The 23,556-nt window shown below is 40.3% G+C and overlaps 1 protein-coding gene across 1 annotated transcript in view; it reads left to right on the top strand.

Moving 5' to 3' along the window:
• The window catches only part of LOC131256823 (diacylglycerol kinase 4-like), a 28,948-nt gene extending 5,611 nt beyond the window's left edge, over positions 1–23,337 (top strand). The window contains exons 2-12 of the mRNA XM_058257864.1: positions 7,850–7,972; positions 8,393–8,530; positions 8,615–8,700; positions 11,996–12,083; positions 13,341–13,416; positions 16,214–16,296; positions 17,819–17,889; positions 19,703–19,780; positions 20,093–20,180; positions 21,632–21,748; positions 22,971–23,337. Coding sequence (XP_058113847.1) covers positions 7,850–7,972; positions 8,393–8,530; positions 8,615–8,700; positions 11,996–12,083; positions 13,341–13,416; positions 16,214–16,296; positions 17,819–17,889; positions 19,703–19,780; positions 20,093–20,180; positions 21,632–21,748; positions 22,971–23,129 — 1,107 coding nt within the window. The 3' untranslated portion in view covers positions 23,130–23,337. The remainder of the gene's footprint in view (positions 1–7,849; positions 7,973–8,392; positions 8,531–8,614; positions 8,701–11,995; positions 12,084–13,340; positions 13,417–16,213; positions 16,297–17,818; positions 17,890–19,702; positions 19,781–20,092; positions 20,181–21,631; positions 21,749–22,970) is intronic.
• The last annotated feature ends 219 nt before the right edge of the window (positions 23,338–23,556 follow it).

The following is a 23,556-nucleotide window of genomic DNA, read 5'->3' as shown; positions in this document are numbered from 1 at the left end:
CCCCAAGAAGTTAATCACTTCATCTTTTTTTGATTATCGTCCAATCAGTTTGTGCAACTGTATCCAAAAGATCCTCTCCAAGCTCTTAGCTACTAGGTTGGCTAAGATCCTCCCATCAATTATTTCTGATGAACAGAGCGCCTTCGTCAAGAACAGGTCCATTGTCGAAAGCATCTCCATAGCCTCTGAGATGGCCAATGATATTGACCGGAAAGTTTATGGAGGGAACGTCATTTTCAAGCTCGATATGGAATGGAATGGCCTTTCATTGATGTTATTCTCCTCAAATTCGGATTTCACCCCGATTGGATCCAGTTAGCCAAAAAATGCTAGGTAGGGAGCTGGTTCTCCATCATTATCAATGGGGAATCGTTTGACTTCTTTTAATATTCTAGGGGCCTTCGCCAAGGAGATCCTTTATCCCCTGCCATATTCATCATCACTGCTGAGCTTCTGAGTCGAGGCATTAAAGATCTCTTTCTCAAGCGGAACTGCCTTCCTTATAAACTCCCTAGAAGTTGCCCCATCATATCCCATCTTCTATTTGTTGATGATACAATTATTTTCTTGAATGACAGGAATTCCTCGATTCGTTCCTTTCTCTCCTTCATCCATTCCTATGAGAAGGCGTCAGGGCAATGTATGAACCCCTCCAAGAGCTGTTTCATTCTCCCCAAGAAGGCTTCCCTGGCAAAAGCTAGACAGGTTTCAAGCATCACTGGATTCCAGCGTTCAACCCTCCCCATTTCCTACCTCGGAGTTCCTCTCACCAAAGGGAGAATCCGGTACTAGCACCTTCTCCCCGTTCTCTATAAGATTGATCTCAGGATCGCTGGATGGAAGGCCAAACTATTGAACCAGGCAGCCAAGCTGACTCTCATCAATCATGTTCTCTCAAGCATGCCCATGCACATCCTCTCCGCGATCAACATTCCAAAGCTAGCTTTGAAACACATAAAGAAATCCTTGGCTTAGGTCAGCGGAAGGGATTAAGCATCACTGGGTTAGCTGGCCCAAGATCTGTTATCCTAAATCTGAAGGTGGCCTAGGGATACCCCGGATCAACGACACTATGCAGGCCTTTCGGTGTAAGATGGCTTGGAGGCTGATTGAAGGGAAATCAGAATGGGCCAATTTTTTTTGCTGCCAAATACCTCCAGAAATTTTTGCTTTCTCCCAGCCCTGCTAGAAACTACGGCTCTAGCATTTGGAAGGACATGAGAGCCTCCCTCCCCTTCACCATCCTCAACTCTAGATGGCTGGTCGGTTCAGGCAATATTCAGTTTGAGCTTCACAATTGGACAGGTCAGGGCCTTCTCATCAACATGGCATCTCCCCTACCTCAGCCTCATGGCAGAACAACTCCTCTCAGACTTCTGGGACTCTTCTGGCATCTAGAACCTGACCCAAGCAGACAGCTTCCTCCTCCATCAGATTATCCGATCGATCCAAGACAGCAGTGTCTTTGTATCTAATGGAAGGGACAAGCTCTCCTGGAATCTCTCTCCCAATGGAAAATTCTACACGAAATCTGCTTGGAACTCGCTTCGGGCAGCCAAGCCCAAGCAGCGCTGGTCCATCTGGGCGTGGAACAAATGCATCCCCCCCAAAATTTCTGTTTTTCTTTAGAAAGTCATGAACAAAGCCATCCCTGTAGACGTGGCCATCCAACATATTGGGATCAGTCTGGCGTCCTGTTGTGTGTGCTGCGGTTCAGCTTGTGACCAATCTTTGTCAACATCCTATGCCTATTCCCATTCCCCTCCTTCTACAGATTCGCCTACAGCTGCCAACCCACCTCTCTTAGTCTCCTCAAACTGTCTAACCCACCCCCCCGATGTTCCAGGCCCATCCCTCATTCCCAGTTTCCGTCAGCCTTGCCCCCTCCATCCCATTCCCCCCATCTCCGGGCACCTTAACACCCAAACCGGCATCAACCCTTAACCCCTTCCCAACCCTTCCTTCCACCATCGGCCTCCTCCACCCAATCCCAACACAGCTTCGGCCCTCCCCACTAACCAAGCTAAAGATCTCAACCACCTACTCTGTCACAGCCATGTTGCGACTCTCGTCTAGAACCACTTTGCCAATTTATACCGAATCCAACTCAACCATTCTCATACCATCCAGGAGCACATCAACCAATGGTTTGCAGCTGCTTCTTCTTCCTCCCTTCGACGAACCATTTGTGGCCTCGCCCCGCCTTTCATCGTCTGGGAAATTTGGCTAGGGAGGAATGGTGCCAAGTTTGAAAACCGTCCTTTCATAACATCTGATATTATTAACAGAGTTTTTAATTGGCTTGTTGAAATTGGCTCCCATCTCCTGAATGTTCAGCCTGTGGTATGGTCCAAGCTAGTTGTGCAAGGATTTTGTAGGTTCTCGCCCCCCTCCCATTCGGCAGCCAATAAGGCTACAGTCATCCGCTGGCTATATCCAACTATGAACTGGATTAAATTAAATGTTGATGGCTCCACGTGAGGAAATCTTGGCCTCGGTGGTGGTGGAGGTGTTTGTCGGGATCACGCTGGCAACTTTATTTTTGCTTTTCACCACTCGTTCGGTCAGATCTCGAATATGCAAGCTAAAGCCCGTGTGATGGTTGTTGGCCTCAATTTATGCAGGGACTTGGGGCTCACATCGATTATCGTTGAAACCGACTCTCGTGTCCTCTTTGAAGTTGTCTCCAACCAATCAGCCTCTTGTGGTTGGAAGTTGTGGTACATCCTTGATGCGATCCATCAACTCAAACAGTCCCTTAACCTTAGTTTTAGCCACACATTCAGGGAAGGTAATTCTGTGGCGGATGGCCTCGCCAATATTGCTAGCAGCGGTGCCCCTAGCAGAATCTTCCTCAATTCAGCTGACCTTCCAAGGCGTATCAAAGGCTCTTTGCTTCTGGACAAGGCCGATGTGGGTCAAATTTGGCTCAGCAAACACAAGACAGGGATAGGCTAACTCCCCTATCCTCCGCCTATGCCCAGCTGCTCTCCCTTTGCTCGGGCCCTCTCTAGTTTCTGCCTCTGTTGGGAATGCGGTGTAGTCTCTCTGTTTTTTGTCCTTGCTCATTGCCAGGCCCTCTGTCTATGTCTCCTAATTTTTTGGTCTCCCTTGTTTAGCTTGCTTGTCTTCTATGTTATAGGTGCGACCCCAGTCTTTTGTTTGTAGGGCCCCACCCGAATGGCTGTACATCTCAAGTTCCATCAATACAATCTCTATTTTTTTTTAAAAAGTTTAATATTTATTCTATTTCTTTTATTTCCTTCTCTTTAGCTTGTGATGGAAATATGCATAATCTTTTGGTTGAAGAGCATTCTTTGGAGTTCTATTTACAGAAGGGCACTGCCAATCGTTGATTGAAATTGATATAGATTCAATAGTTTTATTCCATGTCTGTTAGTAATGCTGATTCTCTTGACACATCTCCATTATTTGAATATGAATGTTGCCTACAACCATGTTCTTGGTTGGTTATATGCTTTAGGTGTTTTGGATGCATGAAAATGGTGAATTCATGAATTTGGAAATTGATTATTGGTGTCTTCATGGAATGTTAATGACTTATCAAATTTGTTGCTGGGTTTTTCTTTGTCAAATTGGGGATTTTCTAGTTTTAGTGTTTGGTTGTCCTTACCAGAATTTTATATTGGAAGAGTGGTTTACATTAGGAGGGGGCCATTTGGATAGAAGTAAATGGAGGGAATTGGGAGTAAATGAAGGTAAATGGTATTTGAAGTGTGTTTGGATGGAAGTAAATGCATGCAAATGAAATGAAATGGAAATAAATGGGCTTGTAAATGAAATCCTCTCTACGAGAAAGGATTTGGCAGTAAATAGGGTGAAATGCCTTTTTGAGCTCCTTTGGAGAGTAGCGCGTGTAAACAAATGTGGCACTATGCAGATGTCCGCCATACACATGACATGCTAGTGGTACTCCAAAACAATTCAAATATCAGCTATGTCACTAACATCACACCAATAAAATGTTGGGGATTCGTGCTGCGGAATCACATAGATATGGATCTAGGATAGCAATCCAAGAGCACCAAGCAATCACAAGAGAACACAAAGATTTAACGTGGAAAACCCTTTCGGGAAAAAAACCATGGCACAAAGCGACAAAAATCCACTATTAAAATAGAAATTACAAAGAGAGAGGACTTACTTGATTCGAACAACCTCGAATCTCACCCTTGCTACACCCTTTGATAACCCTAGAACCCCTTAGAAAACCTTTAGGAAGCCTTAAAATACTTTAGAATGGCCCTAGGGACCCCTATTTATAGTTTAGGAAACTCCACTTATGCACCGACTTTGGAAAAGTCCGGAAACCACCTCGAATTTACGCAGTCCACGTAACCTCCACTAGTCGAGCTAGGGCTTCAACTGGTTGAAGGATCCCTTTGACTGGTTGAGCGTCCTGGACATCCAAAATACATAGTCGCTGGACTTCGAGTCAAGCGGGCTTCCACCAGTCGAAGAGACCTTCGACTGGTTGAGCGACCCGAGATTTAAGACATTAGTTTTAACAACATAAAATGATCCGAACCATCTAAAGGTTTGCCATCTAAATGGATGGTTAAAAAACATTGGCAAGTTGCTTGTTTGTGGCCCACCCGAGGCTCAACAATTTTTATTTTTATTTTGCCTAAAGTTCATATTTCAATGGGCTTATTACAATCAATCTATTAAATATCACATATGCTCACTAATTAGAGATATTAAAGCTAATTTAGAATTTCACATTTGTTACTGTGAATATATTGAAAAATTCCAATAAATTCCAAATCCTCACATTTACTCCTTTATTCCCATCCAAACACATGCTGAGTAAGCCATTTACTCCTAATTCATTTCCCAGTTACCTCCATTTACAAGCTCCCAAATGAGCCCTTATTTTCTCAAGTCCTTTACAATCACTAGCATTGTTTGAAATCTTTGTTTGTGACTCGTTTTTATTGTTTGGTTGGCCTAAATTTATTTATTTTGGAAGAGTGTTTTTCATTAATTTCCCAAGTCCTTTACAATTTCTAACATTGTTCGTATAAATGCACTCTTAAAGAACAAATGCCAACCGATGCCCGAAACATGGAAAACAACGAAGAAGTGGTGAAATGTAGTGTGCACGCTAGACATTGAAAAGTCATATGATCGTGTGGACTGGGACTTAATTATATGTTGGTGAGATTAGGGTATGGGTGAAAGTGGAGGGGATAGATTTGAGAGTGTGTTTGAATGGTTGGTTTCTTTGTTTTTATAAACGGGTTGGCAAAAGGTTTTTTTTTTTCAAGGCGTTATGGGGCATAAGTCGGGGCAATCCATCTCCATTTCTCTTTGTTGTGGTAGCAGAGGTTCTAAGCAAAAGGGGCATGAGGTTGGTCTCATCAATGGCTTCATGGTGGTAAAGTGGGAGTTCGGATTTCCCATCTCCAATTTCTCGATGATAACATTTTGTTTTGTGATGTTGATGTGGCCATAGTGGATAACATGAGGAAGATAGTAAGGTGCTATGAAGCGATGTCAAGGCTAAAGATTAATATAAACAAGAGTGAGATGTTGGGTGCTGGTTTGAACACCAAAGAGGTAGAGAGTTTGGTAAATGTTTTCAGTTGCGGTGCAGGTTCCTTTCCATCGACGTACCTCGGTCTTCCCATTGGATAAAGTAATTGAAATATTTGAGAGGAAGCTTTCAATTTGGCAGAGTCGTCATTTGTCTCTATGCAGCCGATTGAGGCTTATGAAAGCTACATTATCAAAATTGCTTATTTACTTCATGTCTCTATTTAGACATCTGCGATCAATCCATGATGGATTAGAGAGTATGAGGTTTTTTTTTTTTTGTTGTTATAGAGAGGAGCAGAGGAAAGGCAGAAATTTCATCTCCTTAAGTGGGAAGAGGTGTGCTTGCCTGTTGCCAAAGGGGATTAGGTATTAGGGCATTGGGCACCATGAACCTAACCTTGCTAGGTGAATGACTATGGAGGTTTGGCTCTGAAGAAGGGAGATCGTGGAGAGAGGTTTTTGCTACTAAGCATGGGATTAGGTAAATGATTGTGTACTACTTCTGGTTAATGTTTTTCGTATCGTTATCGCGTAACGTATCACACCCTTGGGATACGGATACATATCAATTATCACATGGGATATATCGGTTGTATCGCGTAATGGTTGGAAACATTGGAAAATTGGTTGAATTTTTCAATGAAACTTTAGGGATTGTTAAAAAAGACATTAATACACACTTAGAAATCAAAACATTACAAAAAACAAGTGCACATAATATGTTTTCTTTGTATGGGGTCCTAATCTATCCGTTGTCTGACAAAATTGATGCAAGTATATTCAAAGTTCATTCATATAATTTATAAATGTAACAAGATATGTATGGAAACACAAGCAATACATTCAAAAGGAAAAGAAGAAGTTGAAAACTAGAAAATATACTTGTGAATAATGTGTGTGGTTGTGGCTCAAACCCTCATAGAGCTACGCGATGGCTCAAAATCATCATCTCTATCTCGACGGGGCCGGGCATAGTACTGCTGCTCCATAAACCAACAATACTATGCCCAGGTCATAGTAGAATGATACTAGTGAAAATACTCTCTAACATAACACTAGTATTCATCCTCTCCAATTTGAGAAAAATGGAATTTTTTTATTTTTTATTTTTTCAATTTTCCACAAATCGGCCCATCTTCTACCAAATCTCAAAATTATAGTGTATGTGATGATGATTTCATCAAACACTTTTGAATACTTTGAAATGGGGACCGATTGACCGATGATCAAAGTGGAATTTCGGAAAAGAATGTTTTAACATTTTTAATTAAAAAATATTTTTTTCCCGAAAAATCCCTAAATTACCAATAATAACTAGATTACGTTACATACATCATACATGTTTGATTGTGTTTGGACACAAAGATTGCAATCGATTTACGAGAAATTGGGATTTTGATTTCTCCCAATTTTCCTCAACTCGGCTCATCTCCCCCCAAAATCTTAAAATTGAAGCTCCAAATCCATGATTTTTCATGCAAAACATGAAGAATCATGGATTTGTAACCATTTGACACTGATTTAACATGATTTACAAACAAAAAAAGATTGAAAATCGAAAATGCTCACTGGATTGAACAGGTGGGATATATCGGCACTACTTGTCATTTCGTATCGCGCAGGTGGGATACAAGATATATTGTGGGATATATCGGCCAATATCATCGATACTAAAAACATTGCTTCTAGTATTATGGTGCTCCCCTAGGGTGGCAGCTTTCATATGGCTGGTGGGTAGGAAGACAATGCTCACCATTGATAACCTCCGAAAGAGGTCCATGATTCTCCCTAACGTTTGTGTCACGTGTATGGGCGATGCTGAGTCAGTTGATCACCTTTTCATCCATTGCCCTTTTGTTCAGAAAGTGTGGGAGAGCTTCCTTGTGATCTTCAACATCTCTTGTGTGATGCCGGGGTTGTTTGAAGATTTTCTATGGACCTAGAATTGGTGGAAGAATCAGGAAGGAGTGGTGATATGGTGGCTAGTCGTCATGGTGGTGTTGTGGCTTATATGGGGGGAGTGGAATAGCCGTTGCATTCAAAATAGGAGAGGATCTTGCGGATGAGTTTGCGAGAAGGGTGAAAGTTAAAGTGGTGGGCTGGGTGTCCATCTTGTGATTTGTGGACGTTTGTAATTGATCAGGCTGTGTTCTTTTCCGACCTTGGCTTTTGCCTTGCTGGTGTTCTTTATTAAAAGTTTTGTTATCCTAAAAAAAAGGTTCTATTTAGGAACTGAACTACTGCAGCATTCAGTCTTACAAATTTATTCTTATAATTTATTATGCAGGTTTTTGATCTTTCAGCTGTGAAGCCTTCTGATTTTGTCCAATATGGATTGGCTTGCCTGGAGAATTTGGCTAGCCATGGTGACAATTGCGCAAAAGAGACTCGTGAGAAAATGAGGATCATGGTATGTTGTTTTGAGTGATCAATTATGGCCCATTTTCATCCTTGTGTTTGTCAATCTAGGATTGTCCAATACATGCATTGTAATTTATAACTAACTTTTTGCACCAATCCACTTAAAAATGCATGTATTTCTGTTGAAAAAGAAAAGCTTGCATTGGCCAATCCTGTATTGACCAATACATGGATCCATATGGGCCCCTACTCTGTTAAATTTTTTTTTTTTTTTTTATATTGCATATAGTTTGGCGTACATTCCGAAATACTTCTTTGCCTGTGTGGACATGCATGCCCATGCATCATATTGTGTATTCTTGGAGTGCAATTGTGCATCAGTTGGTAATCTTGATCCTAGGTATTTGTTTGCTGTGATGGTTAGGACATTTGTTCAATATTGAGAAGAATTTGAGATTCTTTGTGGCAGGTCGCAGGAGGTGATGGCACAGTGGGTTGGGTATTAGGTAGTATTGGCGAACTTCATAAAGCTAAACGAGAACCTGTTCCTCCAATTGGGATCATTCCGCTTGGTACAGGCAATGATCTATCTAGGAGTTTTGGTTGGGTAAGGAGTTTGTTTTTCATGGACTAATCCATTTCTTGCTGCCTGAGCTTGTCATTGACACCTGTACTTGAATGTTTGCTCCAGGGTGGTTCATTTCCTTTTGCATGGAAGTCAGCAGTCAAGCGCTCTCTTTATAAGGCTATTGCAGGTCCAATTTACCGTCTTGATAGGTGAGCATTCTTTTTCATAGGTAGTGTTGTCCTCATGTTTTCCTTACTGGCGGGTGGTGCTGATTCTGTTGCTCTTATCTTTGTTTCCCACCTACAATGGAGAAACTTTCTGTTTTCTTTTTTTCTTTTGAATGGTAACAAATATTTTGTTACAAAAAGGCTACAAAGTGAGAACTGCAAAAAGAAGATGATGAGAAATCATCCAGCCTCACGCACCTCAAGAAGCAGTCAGCTCTTCCTTACAACATACTGCAAAGATTTGTGCTTTGAAAGACTTCAGCAGACCTCTCTGGTTTACTTGTCAAGGTCTTGTTTTTGTGCTCTTTCCAGATCAACCACACCTCTGCAAGTAAAGCTAGCCTCCAGATGACTTACCTTTCCTTACTGCTTCCTCCCCACTCCCAAGTTTGCAACATTGCTGCAATCATCGCAGGATCTTTTACCATCTTGGATAATGCCAAGTACAACCTCCATATCTCCATTACTATGCTCAAATGCAAACATTTTTGTGAAAATGGTGGTTTCTTGCTAAAGGGTGGTTAATATACTTGAGAGGTCTGTTTGATAAATCATCTGGCAGTTAGAAGGTTTGTGGCTGCTCAATGGTCAGCCACCAATTATGGTAGACATTAGGTAGGCCTTAGATTTTTCTTGAGTAGGCTTGCATGTGGTATCTTGGCCTTTAGATGTAAGTGATGGGAGCTGAAAACTTCAGGGCATCATTCTTTACTTAATCCACATGGTTGCCTTTGCTGATCCCAGATAGTTGTGATGAGGCTATTATGATGATGATATGTGGATCACATTGAGGAAGGGGGGTATCCTTGCTAGCTATGCCTAATTAATGTCATAAGGCATATTCATATGCATACATCATTCAATTGAACCGTTGGGAGGAAGCCACCGTAGAGTCACAGACATCTCTCAGCATAGATGGCAACTGGACATATTTCATTGCTGGTGGGAGTGACCCACCATGTACATATTTTGCTGTGGGTGGCAAGACGTTGAAGACATTTAAGCCCAACTCAGTGGATGAATTTTGGTGCAGGTAGTAACATGTGTTGGCATAGCTGGAAAACCACTGCCGACATATATATATATATATATATATATATATATATATATATAGAAGCAACGAACTGAAAATCCATTAAAAAGGGGGAACAAACAACAAGAAAGCAAAAGAAAAGCAAAAAAAGCAGAGGAGCAGAACTGCTGAGGTAGCAGAAAGCCCCTAACTACCTAAAAAGGTAAAATCAACACTATTCAAATCCCTGACATTTACAGCCCATTCTAAAACCATCCTTTTAGCCCTAGCCCCCACCGCTATAGCAGTAGATGATCTGTTATTGAAGCATCTTTCGTTTCTTTCTTTCCAAATTGCCATGATGGTCATATGCCAGATTTGCAATTTGTGTTTTCCAAGATTGACCCCGTTCCACGCCATCAACATCTTAGCGGCGGACTCCGGAACGCACCAGGAAAGGGAAAAGAGCCCGCAGAAATGAGAGAGAATAGAGGAAGTAAAGGAGTAGTGGACTACCAAGTGATCCATTGATTCCGCCTTACACATGCAACAGAGGCAAATGTTGACGATCTACATGCCTCTCTTGGCCAGGTTATCAATAGTTAGGATTCTGTTTTGAGCCGCTAACCATCCGAAATATCTGAATTTAGGAGGAGCGTGATCTTTCCAAACAAAAGGGGTTGCGTCGCAGGGAGACCTGTCCGCAGCGGAAAGAACGGCATATAGGGATCTGATTGAGAACACCTCAGACTTCTCAAGTGGCCACGCAATACTATCTGGCTATGAGGAAATGATCTTAGAGTTTGAGATGTAATCATGCGGTGCTATGTAATCCTCCTCCTCGCCTTCGTTAAGGTTTCCGATGCAAGTTATGTTCCAAACAAATTCAGCGGAGGTGAAGTAACCAAAACTGTTGATGAGTATGTTACGGTCAGGAGAAAGCCGGTAGATATGCGGGAAAGAGAACTTGAGAGGCTTTTCCCCAAGCCATAGATCTTCCCAGAATCGAGTAGCTGAACCATTGCTCAACACAAATCTACTGTTGGCAATGACAGCATTTTTGGCCTTAAGGATTCCTTTCCAAATGTGGGATGCCTTATAATACGAACTTTCTTTTGGCCACCAATTCCCATGAGAAGCACCGTACTTGCCTTTAACTATCGAATTCCAGAGGGCATCCTTTTCCAACGCAAATCGCCAGGCCCATTTACCCAAAGGTGCGGAATTCATAAGCTTTAAAATCTTCACATTCGCACCTCCGTCCTCGAAAACTTTGCACACTTGAGACCATTCAAGCAGATGAAACTTACTCTGATTTTCTTTACGAAACCACAGGAAGTCCCTTTGAGTTTTTTCCATAGTATTAAGCACCAACCCCAGGCATTTGAATAATGACATGAAATAGAGGGGGAGACCGGAAAGAGCTGCTTTGATCAGAATCAACCGACCTCCCAAAGACAGATACCGGCATTTCCAGGAAGCCAGGTACTTTTGGAATTTGCTGGTAACCCTGTCCCACATGCTCTTCGGCGGGGATCCGACTGATAGGGGCAGACCAACAAAATAAGTTGGGAAAGAGTCGATGCGGCAACCGAGCATGGAAGCAAATTTCTGGAGAGACTTCTGCGGAACATTAACTCCAAGGAGCTTTGATTTGTTCAGATTTATCCTTAGACCCGAAACCGCTTCAAAACAGCGAAGAGCAATGGGGAGGTGCTCGATTTTCTCATCCGAGGCTTCAGAGAATGTTAGAGTATCATCGGCGAACTGTATATGAGTTAGGGGATCACACTGCCGACATATTTAATATTTCACCACAGGTAGCAACCCATTGTGGATATGTTTCAATGCATGTGGAACCCACCACAAGCATATCTTATCGCAAGTCTACCCACCAGATACATTTTACAATGGGTGGGGGTGGTATCCCAACGCAGGTATATTTCACTGCAGTTGGTAATTCTCTGTGAGCATATTTGGCTGTCTGTGGCAATCTGCTGCAGATTGCTGCAGGCACCCATAAAAAAACATATTTAACTGCAGGTGGCATCCCACTATGGACATTCATAGCATGAATAACTTAGCATCTATTGAAAATTTGAAGTATCAAATGCAAAGTCATGGTGTCTTTAGTTTGGATTCAATTTCATTAAATTTAAATTCTCCACCAAGCAACGTTATTATTGTTAGTGGTTAACAACATCAATTTCTGTTTATGTTTTAAATTGAGCAGCGATAATTAAAGTTTCCTTTCACATACTGCAGTTGGGAAGTTGTGGTTTCAATGCCATCAGGAGAAGATGTAGAATTGCCACATTCTCTGAGGTATATGGAGGACTGCCCTTTTGGCGAGGTAGTGAATGTCATTACTTTGTTTCTTATGAGATTCAGTTGGGGGTGTGTTGTTGTGCATGGTTTATTTACCTTGCTGTGAACAATGCACATGGATGTAGTGTAAATGGATCATGATGATTAGCATGCTCTGTCTGTGTTTTTTCCAGTTTGCATGCACTATTAAATTAAAGCTTAATAACAATTTTTTTTTTGGCAAAATTTTACTTTTTATTAATTTCTTCATTCATTAAATTTGCTGAGCCCAATTAGTTGGGATAAGGCTTTGTTGATGATCATGGCAACTTAATTTCTTCATTCATTCAGTACAAATAATACTGACCAGTATTATCCTTGCTGTGCTGCTATGCACTCATGTTGCTAAAGAATCATTGTGACTGTAATGTGTTTGATGTCATCATCATCATAGCCATGTCCCAACTATTTCGGTGCTGCTTTTTAAATCCTGCTTCACTAATCAGACTCGAGTCAGGAATTCTCATGATTGCTTGGCAAAGGTTCAAGGATTGGTAGCCGACATGACATCAACCCTCCATTACGCAGGCTGGGGATTCGTAGGCACATCACTACCAGGCAAAGTTACGTGTGTGCTTGCATGTGATCGTTGTCATAATCATAGCCTTGCCCCAGCTATTTGGAGTCCACTTTACAAATCTGATTTCTCGAATCAGTTCCATCAAAGGCCCTATCCTTGGTTAGTTAACAAGCCTTCATAACCTTCCCACCACATCGATTGAATTCCTTTTTGGTCTACCCCTCATCTTCTCTATATTGAATGAGTAGATGACTATAAAGATATGGTATTTTCGGCTTCTCATGTCTACTTAGGAAGATCTAGAAATATTCTTGAGCTTGTCCAGAGAGATCCTGGAGATTCTCAAGCCTATCTAAAAGGTTTACGTAGATTACAGAATACCCTCATAGTACGTAGAAGTTGCGATAACGCCCTCACAAGAATTACACTTTCTTAACATTGACTACCCAATGCTTATCAAGTGACATTTCTCTATACATGTCTAACACCAAAGCGATCCAAAATTAAACCCTCTAACAACCTCTCCCTTTTTCATGGATCGTGCACAAAAATCCTCTTTCCGTAGTTGGCAAAAGCTGGTTCATTTGTATTTGTTTCCAAGTTTTTGCATGGCACTTTCAGTTTCATGCACTACCATTATTAAATGAAGCTTTTGCAGTTCTCTCAATATGGTACCATTGTTGTAAATCTTTTTTGGCTGTTTGCATTTTGGGCACCATGCAGGATGGGGATATTGAAGGGAACCTGCCTGAGAAAGTGTCTTGCTTTGGTGGTGTGTTTTACAATTATTATAGCATAGGTATGTATATCGACTCTGTGACTGTTCTTTTTGTGTCATCAATATTGACTGAATTTATAATGGATCTTACCTTGTTTTACTTCAATTGAAATAAACTTAATTTGTCTGCCTTTGGATTTTTTTTTTCTTCACAATTTTCCTTGATTGCACTATAGTTTGAAAACTTGAAAACTCGACTTTACTTGACTCAAAACCTAGCTGTTGACTCGACTCAAAGACTCGGCCAAGTTGACTCAAAAACTTGTTATTAAAAACTCACGAAGATTATCATGATAAAAATATTAAAATAAATTCTTAATTAAAGAAAAAGGAGAAGCAATCAGAAATTGATAAAAAAAAAAAAATGGGAAAAATGGAACAGAGGCCCGGGTTTAGATGGGAATGAGGGGCATGGTATAACTACAATAAGATCCATTAGATAGCTTTATAGATAGCGGAAAAAAAATATCAGATTGGAAGATCATTCTGTGATCCAGATTATTGACTTTTTTTTTTCTTTTTTCTTTTTTTTTAAATTTTTTATTTTACACACGCACAAACACCCCACACACTCACGCATTAGTGGGATTTCGCCACCTATGGATACTCGAACCCTTGACCGGTTGTTGAAACTCCTGAGAGTCTACCACTAGAGCAAGAGTAAGGATCCATTTAGATTATTGACTTGATGGGCCTATGATGAACTGTTCTTCAAAAATATATTAGACTGGACTTTGTGACCCATGGGGATGGACCATGAGCCAAAAGTCTCTAATCAGATGGGCTGGATTCAAGAATTGATTCAAACCACCTAAATATTTGATCAACTATAGGGATAAGAAGTGTGTTATGTTGTTGCTACCATTGCTTCAACCCATCCACTATACAAATTGCGCACATGTATATCAATCCAGATTGTACTAATCGCAAAACCCTTTAGGATGACGCCTAGCTCGAAACTCTAACTGATTGGACCATCCTCAACATCTGATTGATGGCCATCAATTGGACTATAAGATGAAATGGTCAGAACTCCAAACTTAACAGAAATATTCAGATGGTTAAGAGTTAAGACCATCAGATCAATGTCTTTGTTGGGTTATGCGGCATCCACATAGGAGCTCATGATTTGGATGGTTCAAATGGACGTACATGTAGAAGTGTCCCGTGGATGGGTTTCTTCCATTTCACAAATGTTTTTGTTTTTGTTTTTTTGCCCTATTTGTTTGGTGGATTCTGATGAGCAGTACTTGAAGCCTGGATCAGTCCATTGTGGGGATGTGTCTCTACCATCTCAGTTAATGAGGTGGAGACACATGACCTGCATGCCACTCCAACTCTTTTAACCCATGGCAACCTCAGCAAAAAATAAAATAATAATAATAAATAAAATAAAAATAAAAATCCAAATACTTATGATAGTTCACTGCTACTTCGGCTGCAGGCGATCATTCCTCATAGAATATCTGTCCAACCTGGTGACTTGACCAACCTAACTTTAGGCTACATGATGGAATGTTGTTCGCCCTGCCTCTGAGGGACAGGCTGAAGGCGGGAGATCAAAAGAAACTTGTCATTTTAATAGCAGGGGAGGAGGTGGAAACATCCTCACGTGTCATGGGGATGTAGCTCAGATGGTAGGGGAAAAAAAAAACTTCATATATGTCATTTTAATAGCCAACTAAAGAAATCCTCCCTCGGCTTAGTGTGTGGATGGGTTGGAGCTCTTGTCATTCCAATGTTCAACTTCAACAATCCACCCTCTGCTTAGTATATTGACGGTTGGACTTTATGTGAGTCTTGGAATACTTGTTCTAGGAATTATGTAAGTTAGCTTTTAATCAATTGAATTGGAAGTGCTCAATTTGAAGTTTCTGTGTGAGAAATTACTTTTCTTTTTTGAAAATAAAAGCAAACACTTTAACCAATATGCTAATGGAAGATTAGCTCACTTTTTATTGCTGCACGAGAAATTTCTCCCACCTCAACTGGTATAGAGCAGGTTGGTCAACTACAATCAATCATACGGGGTTCTAACATGCAGTTGAGCTTTGCTCCTGCAATAATCATTCTCAGTCCTGTAGTTCCAATGTTTCGAATGATTTCAATTTTGAGCCGTGGTTCAAATCAAATGCCATTGCTGTAACAAACACCCAGTTTGTTGGCATACTGGGTTTTTCCTCTATAATTTGGTTTGGATATGGAATGAGTTTATCAGGTTGAAAAAGGACTTGGATGAGGGACTGACATGCAGTGAGTTGTCGGTAGGACTGTCAATGGACCAGGGTGGTCAGTTCGGCGCTCAGGCCGGGCTGTGGACTGATTTTAGGGCCAACAAAGTAAATGGGCAGGCCTGGGCTAGAATTCAGTGGCATTTTCTATTCATGTCTTCAATCTAGGCCAATACATCTACCAGGGCCATGTTTGGGCTTAATTTTCAGGGCCACAGGTCAGGGACAGGCCTAATTTCATGCCTTAAATTTAGATGACTGGGCTCAGGCTGACCTTGGCCTGGCTAGAGCCCGGCTTGGCTGTAACAGTTAGTAAAGGTTTGATATGGGACAATGGACTGGAGTGATCATGGCACAATTTGAATGCCATCATTGGTATGCTCTTATATCTGTTCACTGCTCTTTCATATCTTCTCAAATTAGTTTTTCTTTTCTTTGGTGGAAACTGGGATTGATTGAGAAACTTCAATGTTGCAACACTTGGGCCATAACCACAAAGGCAAAGGCCCTGTCTGAATGTTCGTTTCCTTTTATCCCTCATGAGTATTTTTCCACACATTCTTAATTATTTCTTTCTTTTCATACAGGAATGGATGCCCAAGTTGCTTATGGGTTCCACCATTTACGAGACGAAAAACCATACCTTGCACAGGGTCCAATTGCCAATAAGGTATTCTTTGATTTTTTTTATTTTTTATTTCTCCTTTTCCCTTTTCTTTCATAACCTTTTGATCTAATAGTTGCACGAAACATGACATGGCCTACTTATTTAGTGACATGGTTAAAAATATGTGCAGTTCGTTATATCATTATACTTCTAAACACTCGATTTTTTATTTTTATTGTGGCTATTTTCCAGTTTCCTTTTCAACAGTGTTGTCAACTGGAACAACCACACTTAAAGACATCCAGGCAGATGGTAGCTTTGACTAAATGTACTGTCACCATTCTTTGAAGTACTCCTGAGGCATTAACCTTAGAACATGCCTTCTGGTAGTATTGAAAACGATATTTTACATCCAAGATGCCTTTTTCTTGAGGTGTATTGTTCAGTTGAGAGACACATATAGAGTTGAGTGCATCACACCTTGATGTATCCACCTCATGGAAGTAAATCTCTGACAACTGTTCTGAAGTGACCTGTTTCTGGACCATTTTGGATTGAAAAAACTTGATATTTCTCTATGCTGGCCAGATATGTTAGGTTTGGAGTGGATTATTATTGAAGCATAAAACATGAGTTTCAGTTTTATTGCAAAGTTTTAAATGATAAAGCTGTGTAAAACTGTTAAAAAGATATCTTGGTTATAGTTTTGCCAAGTTCCAATTTTTTATTGGGATTGGAGACTTTTTATCATGTTAATCAGGATATCAGCATATGGTAGGTCAGCATACTTCTATTGCTTTTGAGATAAGCCAGTTGACATTGATGGGCATTGACAAATCTGGGGAGCTGCCAAATTATTACATATGCTATTCATGTGTGGGTAGTTGCATGAACCTTTTAACCAGGTGCCGATCCTGCTTTAATACACGCTTCAAAGTCATACTACACTCTCACTTCCTTGCTGTCCGTGCTTGCTGACATTTTAAAAGACATGATTCCCTGCTCCCATACCAGAATCTGTTGCTGCTTCACTTCACACTTGCAACTATAGGTGGGCCCTAGGCCTTAGAGCCCCCAACTAGCTTGCTTGTGTAGCTCAACAACTCTTGAGGCTTAACAACTATTGAGAACTTTTGTGCTCATTTTTAACTCTATATTGACAGCACATAGGATTTTCTTTAATTGCAAACTGAAGCTAGACATTCATTCTTTTGAATTTGTTTTAAGTTGGCCGTGTATTATAACTTAGAATTCTTATTTTATTAATTTATTGAGATCACAATCTTTGTCCAAGTCTTAAATAAGGGGGAAAAAAGAAAAAAAACCACATACACGTGCACACACAAAAACTCATTTCCTCAAATACTTGCTTGCCTTTTGGTTTGCCAAACCCTTTTCTTGGTTAATTGATCTTACAAGTTCTATACTTTGATCTGTTATTTTAATATGTTGGGGCTTATTTTGATCTGTTAGGCTCTATATTTTCATGAGCTTGCTTTCGTTTTACTTGGAACTATCTTGTTTCATTCTTGCAATTCAAAATGTTGAACATAAAAGATCACTGTTGAGTATCTTCTTGCCACAGTTGATCTACTCCGGCTATAGTTGCACCCAAGGATGGTTCTTTACACCTTGCTTGAGTGATCCAAGTTTGAGGTTAGTCATTGCTCACACTGTGGACAGAATATCCTTTGTAAATGATGTTTCTCCTCATCTTTTATTAAAAAGTTTTGAAATTTAATACTGCTCAAAACAAAGTTTTGAGATTCAAAATGATATCCTTTACCTTTTCATCTGCTACTTTGGCTAACTATATCTCTAATCCTCCTGAAGAAATGTAATAAGAACTTGTGCAGCCCTGAATTGTGCGATTGTTTCTAAGCATGGATGTCTTCTATACTGCTGCCTTGTCTTATTTTGGTGTTTTTAAGTCTAGTTGGACTTAGAATATGTAATACTCAATGGTGCAACACTTGTCTGTTCTTGCTGTTTCGTTTGAAAGATTCAGTCTTATTACATGGTTAATTTCCAGTTGATATGTTACTGTTTGTGTCAGCTACTGTGAATTGTCCAACTATTCGTTTTCACTTCATTGTGAAAAAGAAAATCCATTGCATGCAAAAGTGCATGTCTATGGCATGTTGTTATGTGCATGCTACAAGTCAAAGTAATGCATTTGAAGTCTCTTAATAGACAACGTCTGTTCACCATTTCTGACATTAGATGTAGCCTATGTGCTAATCTAGATTGCTTTGACTTGCCTGATTTGGCATATATGCTTCCACATTTTAAGATCAACTAGACATTGATGGTGAATCAAAATTATTCCCTCTTTGACAATTAACAAAAGATTTTTTGAAATATTTACAAAAGACACATACATGATAAACTCAATTGATTCCCCAATAAAAAAATTGTGCCGTTCTAACCCTCAGCAATGGGTTGGCTAAATCGCTTGTTCTCTTAAGATGAGCAAGAGAAACATTTAACTTCACTGCTAAGGTTTGTATTTCATCAATTGTGGATGACTGATGCATTTAATGGGCTGCATATCAGTCATCAAAGTATTCAACACTCATCCCAGGGAGCCTTGTTACCAGAAAATAATTGTAGGAATTTTGGGGTCAAACTGATTTCCATAACTTGAGATTCTGTACTAGGAATTCTTCGACTGTGTAAGAATTTTGATGTCACGATGCAGTGGTGAATCTAAAGATGTAAGAGAATGAAGAAGAAAGAAGATAAATGGCCTTTACCACTAAAAAAACAATAAAATACCTCCATGCACCAACATAGTCCCCCTGAAAGTCACATGTACATGCACATCTACACACGTGCACACACAGCCTGTTTAATACTCCTCCTTAAGCTGCTACATAGATATCACAAGTGCCCAACTTGTCTAGTAACCAGAAGCGGATTGTTTGCTTAGACTAAAGGCAGGTGGCAGCTGAGAAACACCAGAAGAGCTCTCTCTTTCCACACATTTCATTTTCCTGTCAAAATGAAATGGATAGGGTATCCAGTCCAATCAGTGTCGCCCCTCATGCAAATAGGCCCTGAGTAAATCTCCTATTGCACATATGTTTGTTAAAATTGTTTGGAGATATTTCAATGTAATAGGAAGTTCTACCATGTTCTACAAGTCTAGGCAATATGATGTATCCTGGGTACATAGTTTTCTGGAAGATTTTACTTCTGAGTGTTATCTTTTGTCAATTGTGATGATCCTAGCATTGCCTTTGCTTGCTTTACTTTCAGGGTTCTGTTATTCAAGTTTCCAATGATTTTCAGTTGAATGTTTTAACTACTTACTGTGCTTTGGCTTTATAAAGTCATTTGTGCATAAACATGGTCTCAATGATATTATGGCAGTCAGGATGAGTCACCAGTGCTATGTTTTCTGATATTGAAGTTCTCATTGTGTAATATAGTCTTTTAATCTGAAATAACAAATTACTGAATGCAGGGGACTCAATAACATAGTACGGCTGCATATAAAAAAGGTCAATTGCTCAGAATGGGAGCAAATTCGAGTTCCTTCAAGGCAAGTTTTAATCAAATCTAGTTTTTTTCCGTCCTTTGCCTGAGATATTTTAAAGTTTAATTGAAGCATTTTCTTAGCATTACCTTTGATAGGTCAGATCTGGGATTGCATGCTTATCATTTAGTCTATCTTAGCATTTTTGTATTGATGAATTCACAATTTTTGTTTATTTGCTTACTGTTTTGTGCAATCCGGTCAATATCATACATTTTGTCTCAGTAAAACCACATCTATTGTATTATTTCGACAGATGACTTCATATTTTCTCTGTTTTTGTGTTCCACGTGGCTTGATGAAGTTTATTGCTTGCAGTGTTAGGGCTGTTGTTGCTTTGAATCTTCACAACTATGGAAGCGGAAGGAATCCATGGGGTAATCTGAAGCCAAACTACTTAGAGAAGGTATGCTTATTTATAAGTGAGATCTTCCTACTCCACGTAGTATTGCCCGCTCGAGCCCGGTGTGAAAATTGCTCTGCATTAATCACCTCCGGTGAGGAGTCTCGAACACGAGACCTCTCGCTCTGATACCACTTTGATGTAGGACAATTAACCACTTGCTCTAAAAGCTCGAACTGACAGAGGATGGTGAATCAATCCCTTTATCTCATAGCCCAAGCCCCACATCGCATGGGTTAGGACTTCAGCCGAAACCCACTCGTGGGCCCTACTTCACATGGGTTCCGCTTCACACGGATGAAGCTTGCCTCACACGAGCCACCTGCCTTGAGTGTGCCATTGCATCCCACAGGCAACCCCACTCGAGCCCGGTGTGAAAATGCCCTGCATTAGGAAGGAAAAAAGTTTAGTCACGTTTGTTGTTATTGATGCGAACACTTGATGGCTATATTATTAGCAAGAGGAAGTTGAAATTTATGTGATATAATGCAGGACAATTTCTCAATATTAGCAATCATCATTTCAGAAGCCGCAAAGAAAGATTCTTGAACTACGTGTGTGCTACAATTATCTCCATTGACTGCATGTTGGTGTTGTTTTCAGTTTGTTTTATCTAATATTTCCTACCATGTTAAGTGGGGGACTTGTATGTGTCATTAGGAGTGTTTTTTTGTCATTTACTTTAGTTGGGAGGAAGTTTGAACAATTTGAGTAGGTGGAAAATAAGGCTTGGATTGTTTTTCTTTTTTCCGACACTGGAGCTTTTGAATGTCTTAAATTTTTTTTGGCGTTCTACTATTTTTGGGGAGCATTGAATCAAAACTTTTCTGAACTGAGTCTCACTTGGTTTTGCTGGAAAATGAAACTAGTCAACCCCCTGCACGTAGATGAATCACAACCAGTTGGCACAGTTTCAGGTGAGTCAGAGTTAATCATAAAGGTTTACATCTTCGCCTCTTCAGCATCTCACTGCAGAACGTGGATTCAAAAATTGGAACTCACACTCAGTGAGGGCAAGTCTGAGTCAAATCACTAGCACTTTGATTGCTGTACAAAGTTACTAGTAAAACTTGATTGTGTCAAGAAGAACTTGAAAAATCTTCTTGACACAATCTTGAGTTGCCCATTGAGTTTTTCTCAGCCCTAAATAGTTGAGCTTTTAAGGAACATTTCAACCCTCAGTTAATTTAGTCATGAATAGTTTGGGTGGATGCAGTGTTATTCTGGTACCCTTGACTTTTCTGAACCGAGTTGTGTGTTGAATAATTCATAAGCTGCTAGTCCTTGTGATTCTAGTAGGGATTCAGTCATATGATTTCATGGTTTTTGTTGACTGTAATAAAGACTGTATCTGCGTGCATGGGCATGGGTATGGGTGTGTGCGTATAGCAGTGTGTGCATGTTCAAGATATTCCCATATGGCATGGCTGACATTCCATCAACTTATTTTTCAGAGAGGCTTCGTTGAGGCTCATGCTGATGATGGACTGCTTGAAATATTTGGCCTCAAACAAGGGTGGCATGCCTCATTCGTTATGGTTGAGCTCATCTCCGCCAAACACATAGCCCAGGTACCTGCTCTGTTGCTTTGTTATTCATCTTAAAATCTTTGGCGATCTCTGTTTCTCAGAAGATCTATGGATTTCCAAAAAAAAAAAAAAAAGAGGAAAAAAGAAACCATGTATACAAAATAGATAATCTTTTGAGATGGTACCAGCACATCTGCAGCTTCGATATGATGAACTTGACAATATCTTGATTTTCATGAAATGATGGAAATAACCTTGATAATTAATGCTCTATTTGACTTGCATGCATTGGAATTTATTCTTCAAATTACATCTGATGGATTTTTATTTTGAAAAGATTTGGGTTTCTGCGAATAAGGGAACTATCAGTTCTTAGAACTAGCCAAAAGTCCAGTTGCAGTTTTTCTTTTCCTGCGTCTTTGATGAAAAAGAAGGAAACCTGTTTAAGCACCACACCATTTCAGAAATTTGCAGAATATTTCTCCTGATTTCTAACCCTGTGACTTTCAGGACCAAACAAAACAGATCTTCATTCTAGCATCAGCGGCTTTTTATAAACAAAATAATGAAATAGGCTTCAACCATGGCTGTAATCTTCTAAATATTTTTAAAATAGTAAAATAATCTTCATCGGCAGCAGCAATCTTCAGAGTATTATTAAATTTCGGAATGTGTTCATGATATGTTTCTGGAAAAAAAGAAAAAGAAAAATGAAACACAGGGAGGGAGGCTATTGTGGTACAGTTCACTGGGTTTTTGGTTATTCCATAAAGAAGATGCTATTATGCCGCACGCTCCCTAAGGGCTCTGTGAGGAACTACGTCAACGGCACATGTTGCGCATGTATGTTGATGGGGATGGTTGATCTTGTGGGCTTTCACATGGATGGGACAGGCTGAAATTTCCAGTGATGGACAACTCAACCATCAGAGCACTGAGTTCTGCCCATTTGAATGGGGATCATTGCTTATCATTTTTAGCTAATTGTCTCCTTCTCAGGCTTCTTATCCGATGCCCACCACCATCTGATGGTCTCTTTTGTGGAAAATGGCCTATTGACCTGGTTGTCCACCAAATTGATTATCATTCTCATCACCCACAGTCGCCACATGTATGATGGAGGATGTTTTTGTGAACTGGCGTGCTTCATATTAGCATTCCTCTTCTCCATAGAACACTTAGAAATGTAGGGTGTGATGTAATATCTGCCAGTAGTTGTTTACTAGTCATTTGACATTGAAAATGATCTGATGGTGTCTATCAGGCGGCCTCGATCAGATTGGAAATTAGGGGTGGCCAGTGGAAGCACGCATACATGCAGATGGATGGGGAGCCGTGGAAACAGCCCATACACAAGGAATTTTCAACCTTTTTAGAGATCAAAAGGGTGGCCCATCATTCTCTCATGATCGGTGGGGAGTAATGATCATGCTGGCACGCCTTCGGCTCAGGTGCTGAGTCCCTTGAGTTTATTTTAATTCGTGTGAACATGTATAGTTACTATCACCACCTTGGGGGGCTTGTATTTTTGTGTTCTTGTACCTGAATTGCTATCTATTTGATTGATGCCATGGTAGAGCTGCCTGTAAATGTTTACATCATTTGTAGAACTAATGAAAGCATTGATTACACACCGTCGGATGTGCTGAAACAGTAATGCTGGAACAGTGAATCTTGAAACTTGTTTCAACTTGCTTTTAGGGGTGCAACAGGTCATGTCAGATTAGGTTGAGGGTGAACCCAAACCCGATCCTAAATCAAGAGGACCCGACCTGCAACCCGATCTGACCTGAATTCCAACCTATCTCTCTATACTTGACCTGAACCTGACTCAGATATTGTTACAGCGC

This window comes from Magnolia sinica, chromosome 9 (genome assembly GCF_029962835.1).
Source record: "Magnolia sinica isolate HGM2019 chromosome 9, MsV1, whole genome shotgun sequence".
NCBI lineage: Eukaryota > Viridiplantae > Streptophyta > Magnoliopsida > Magnoliales > Magnoliaceae > Magnolia > Magnolia sinica.
Note: the sequence above shows the minus strand (reverse complement) of the source record. Positions and strands in the feature narration are given on the sequence as shown.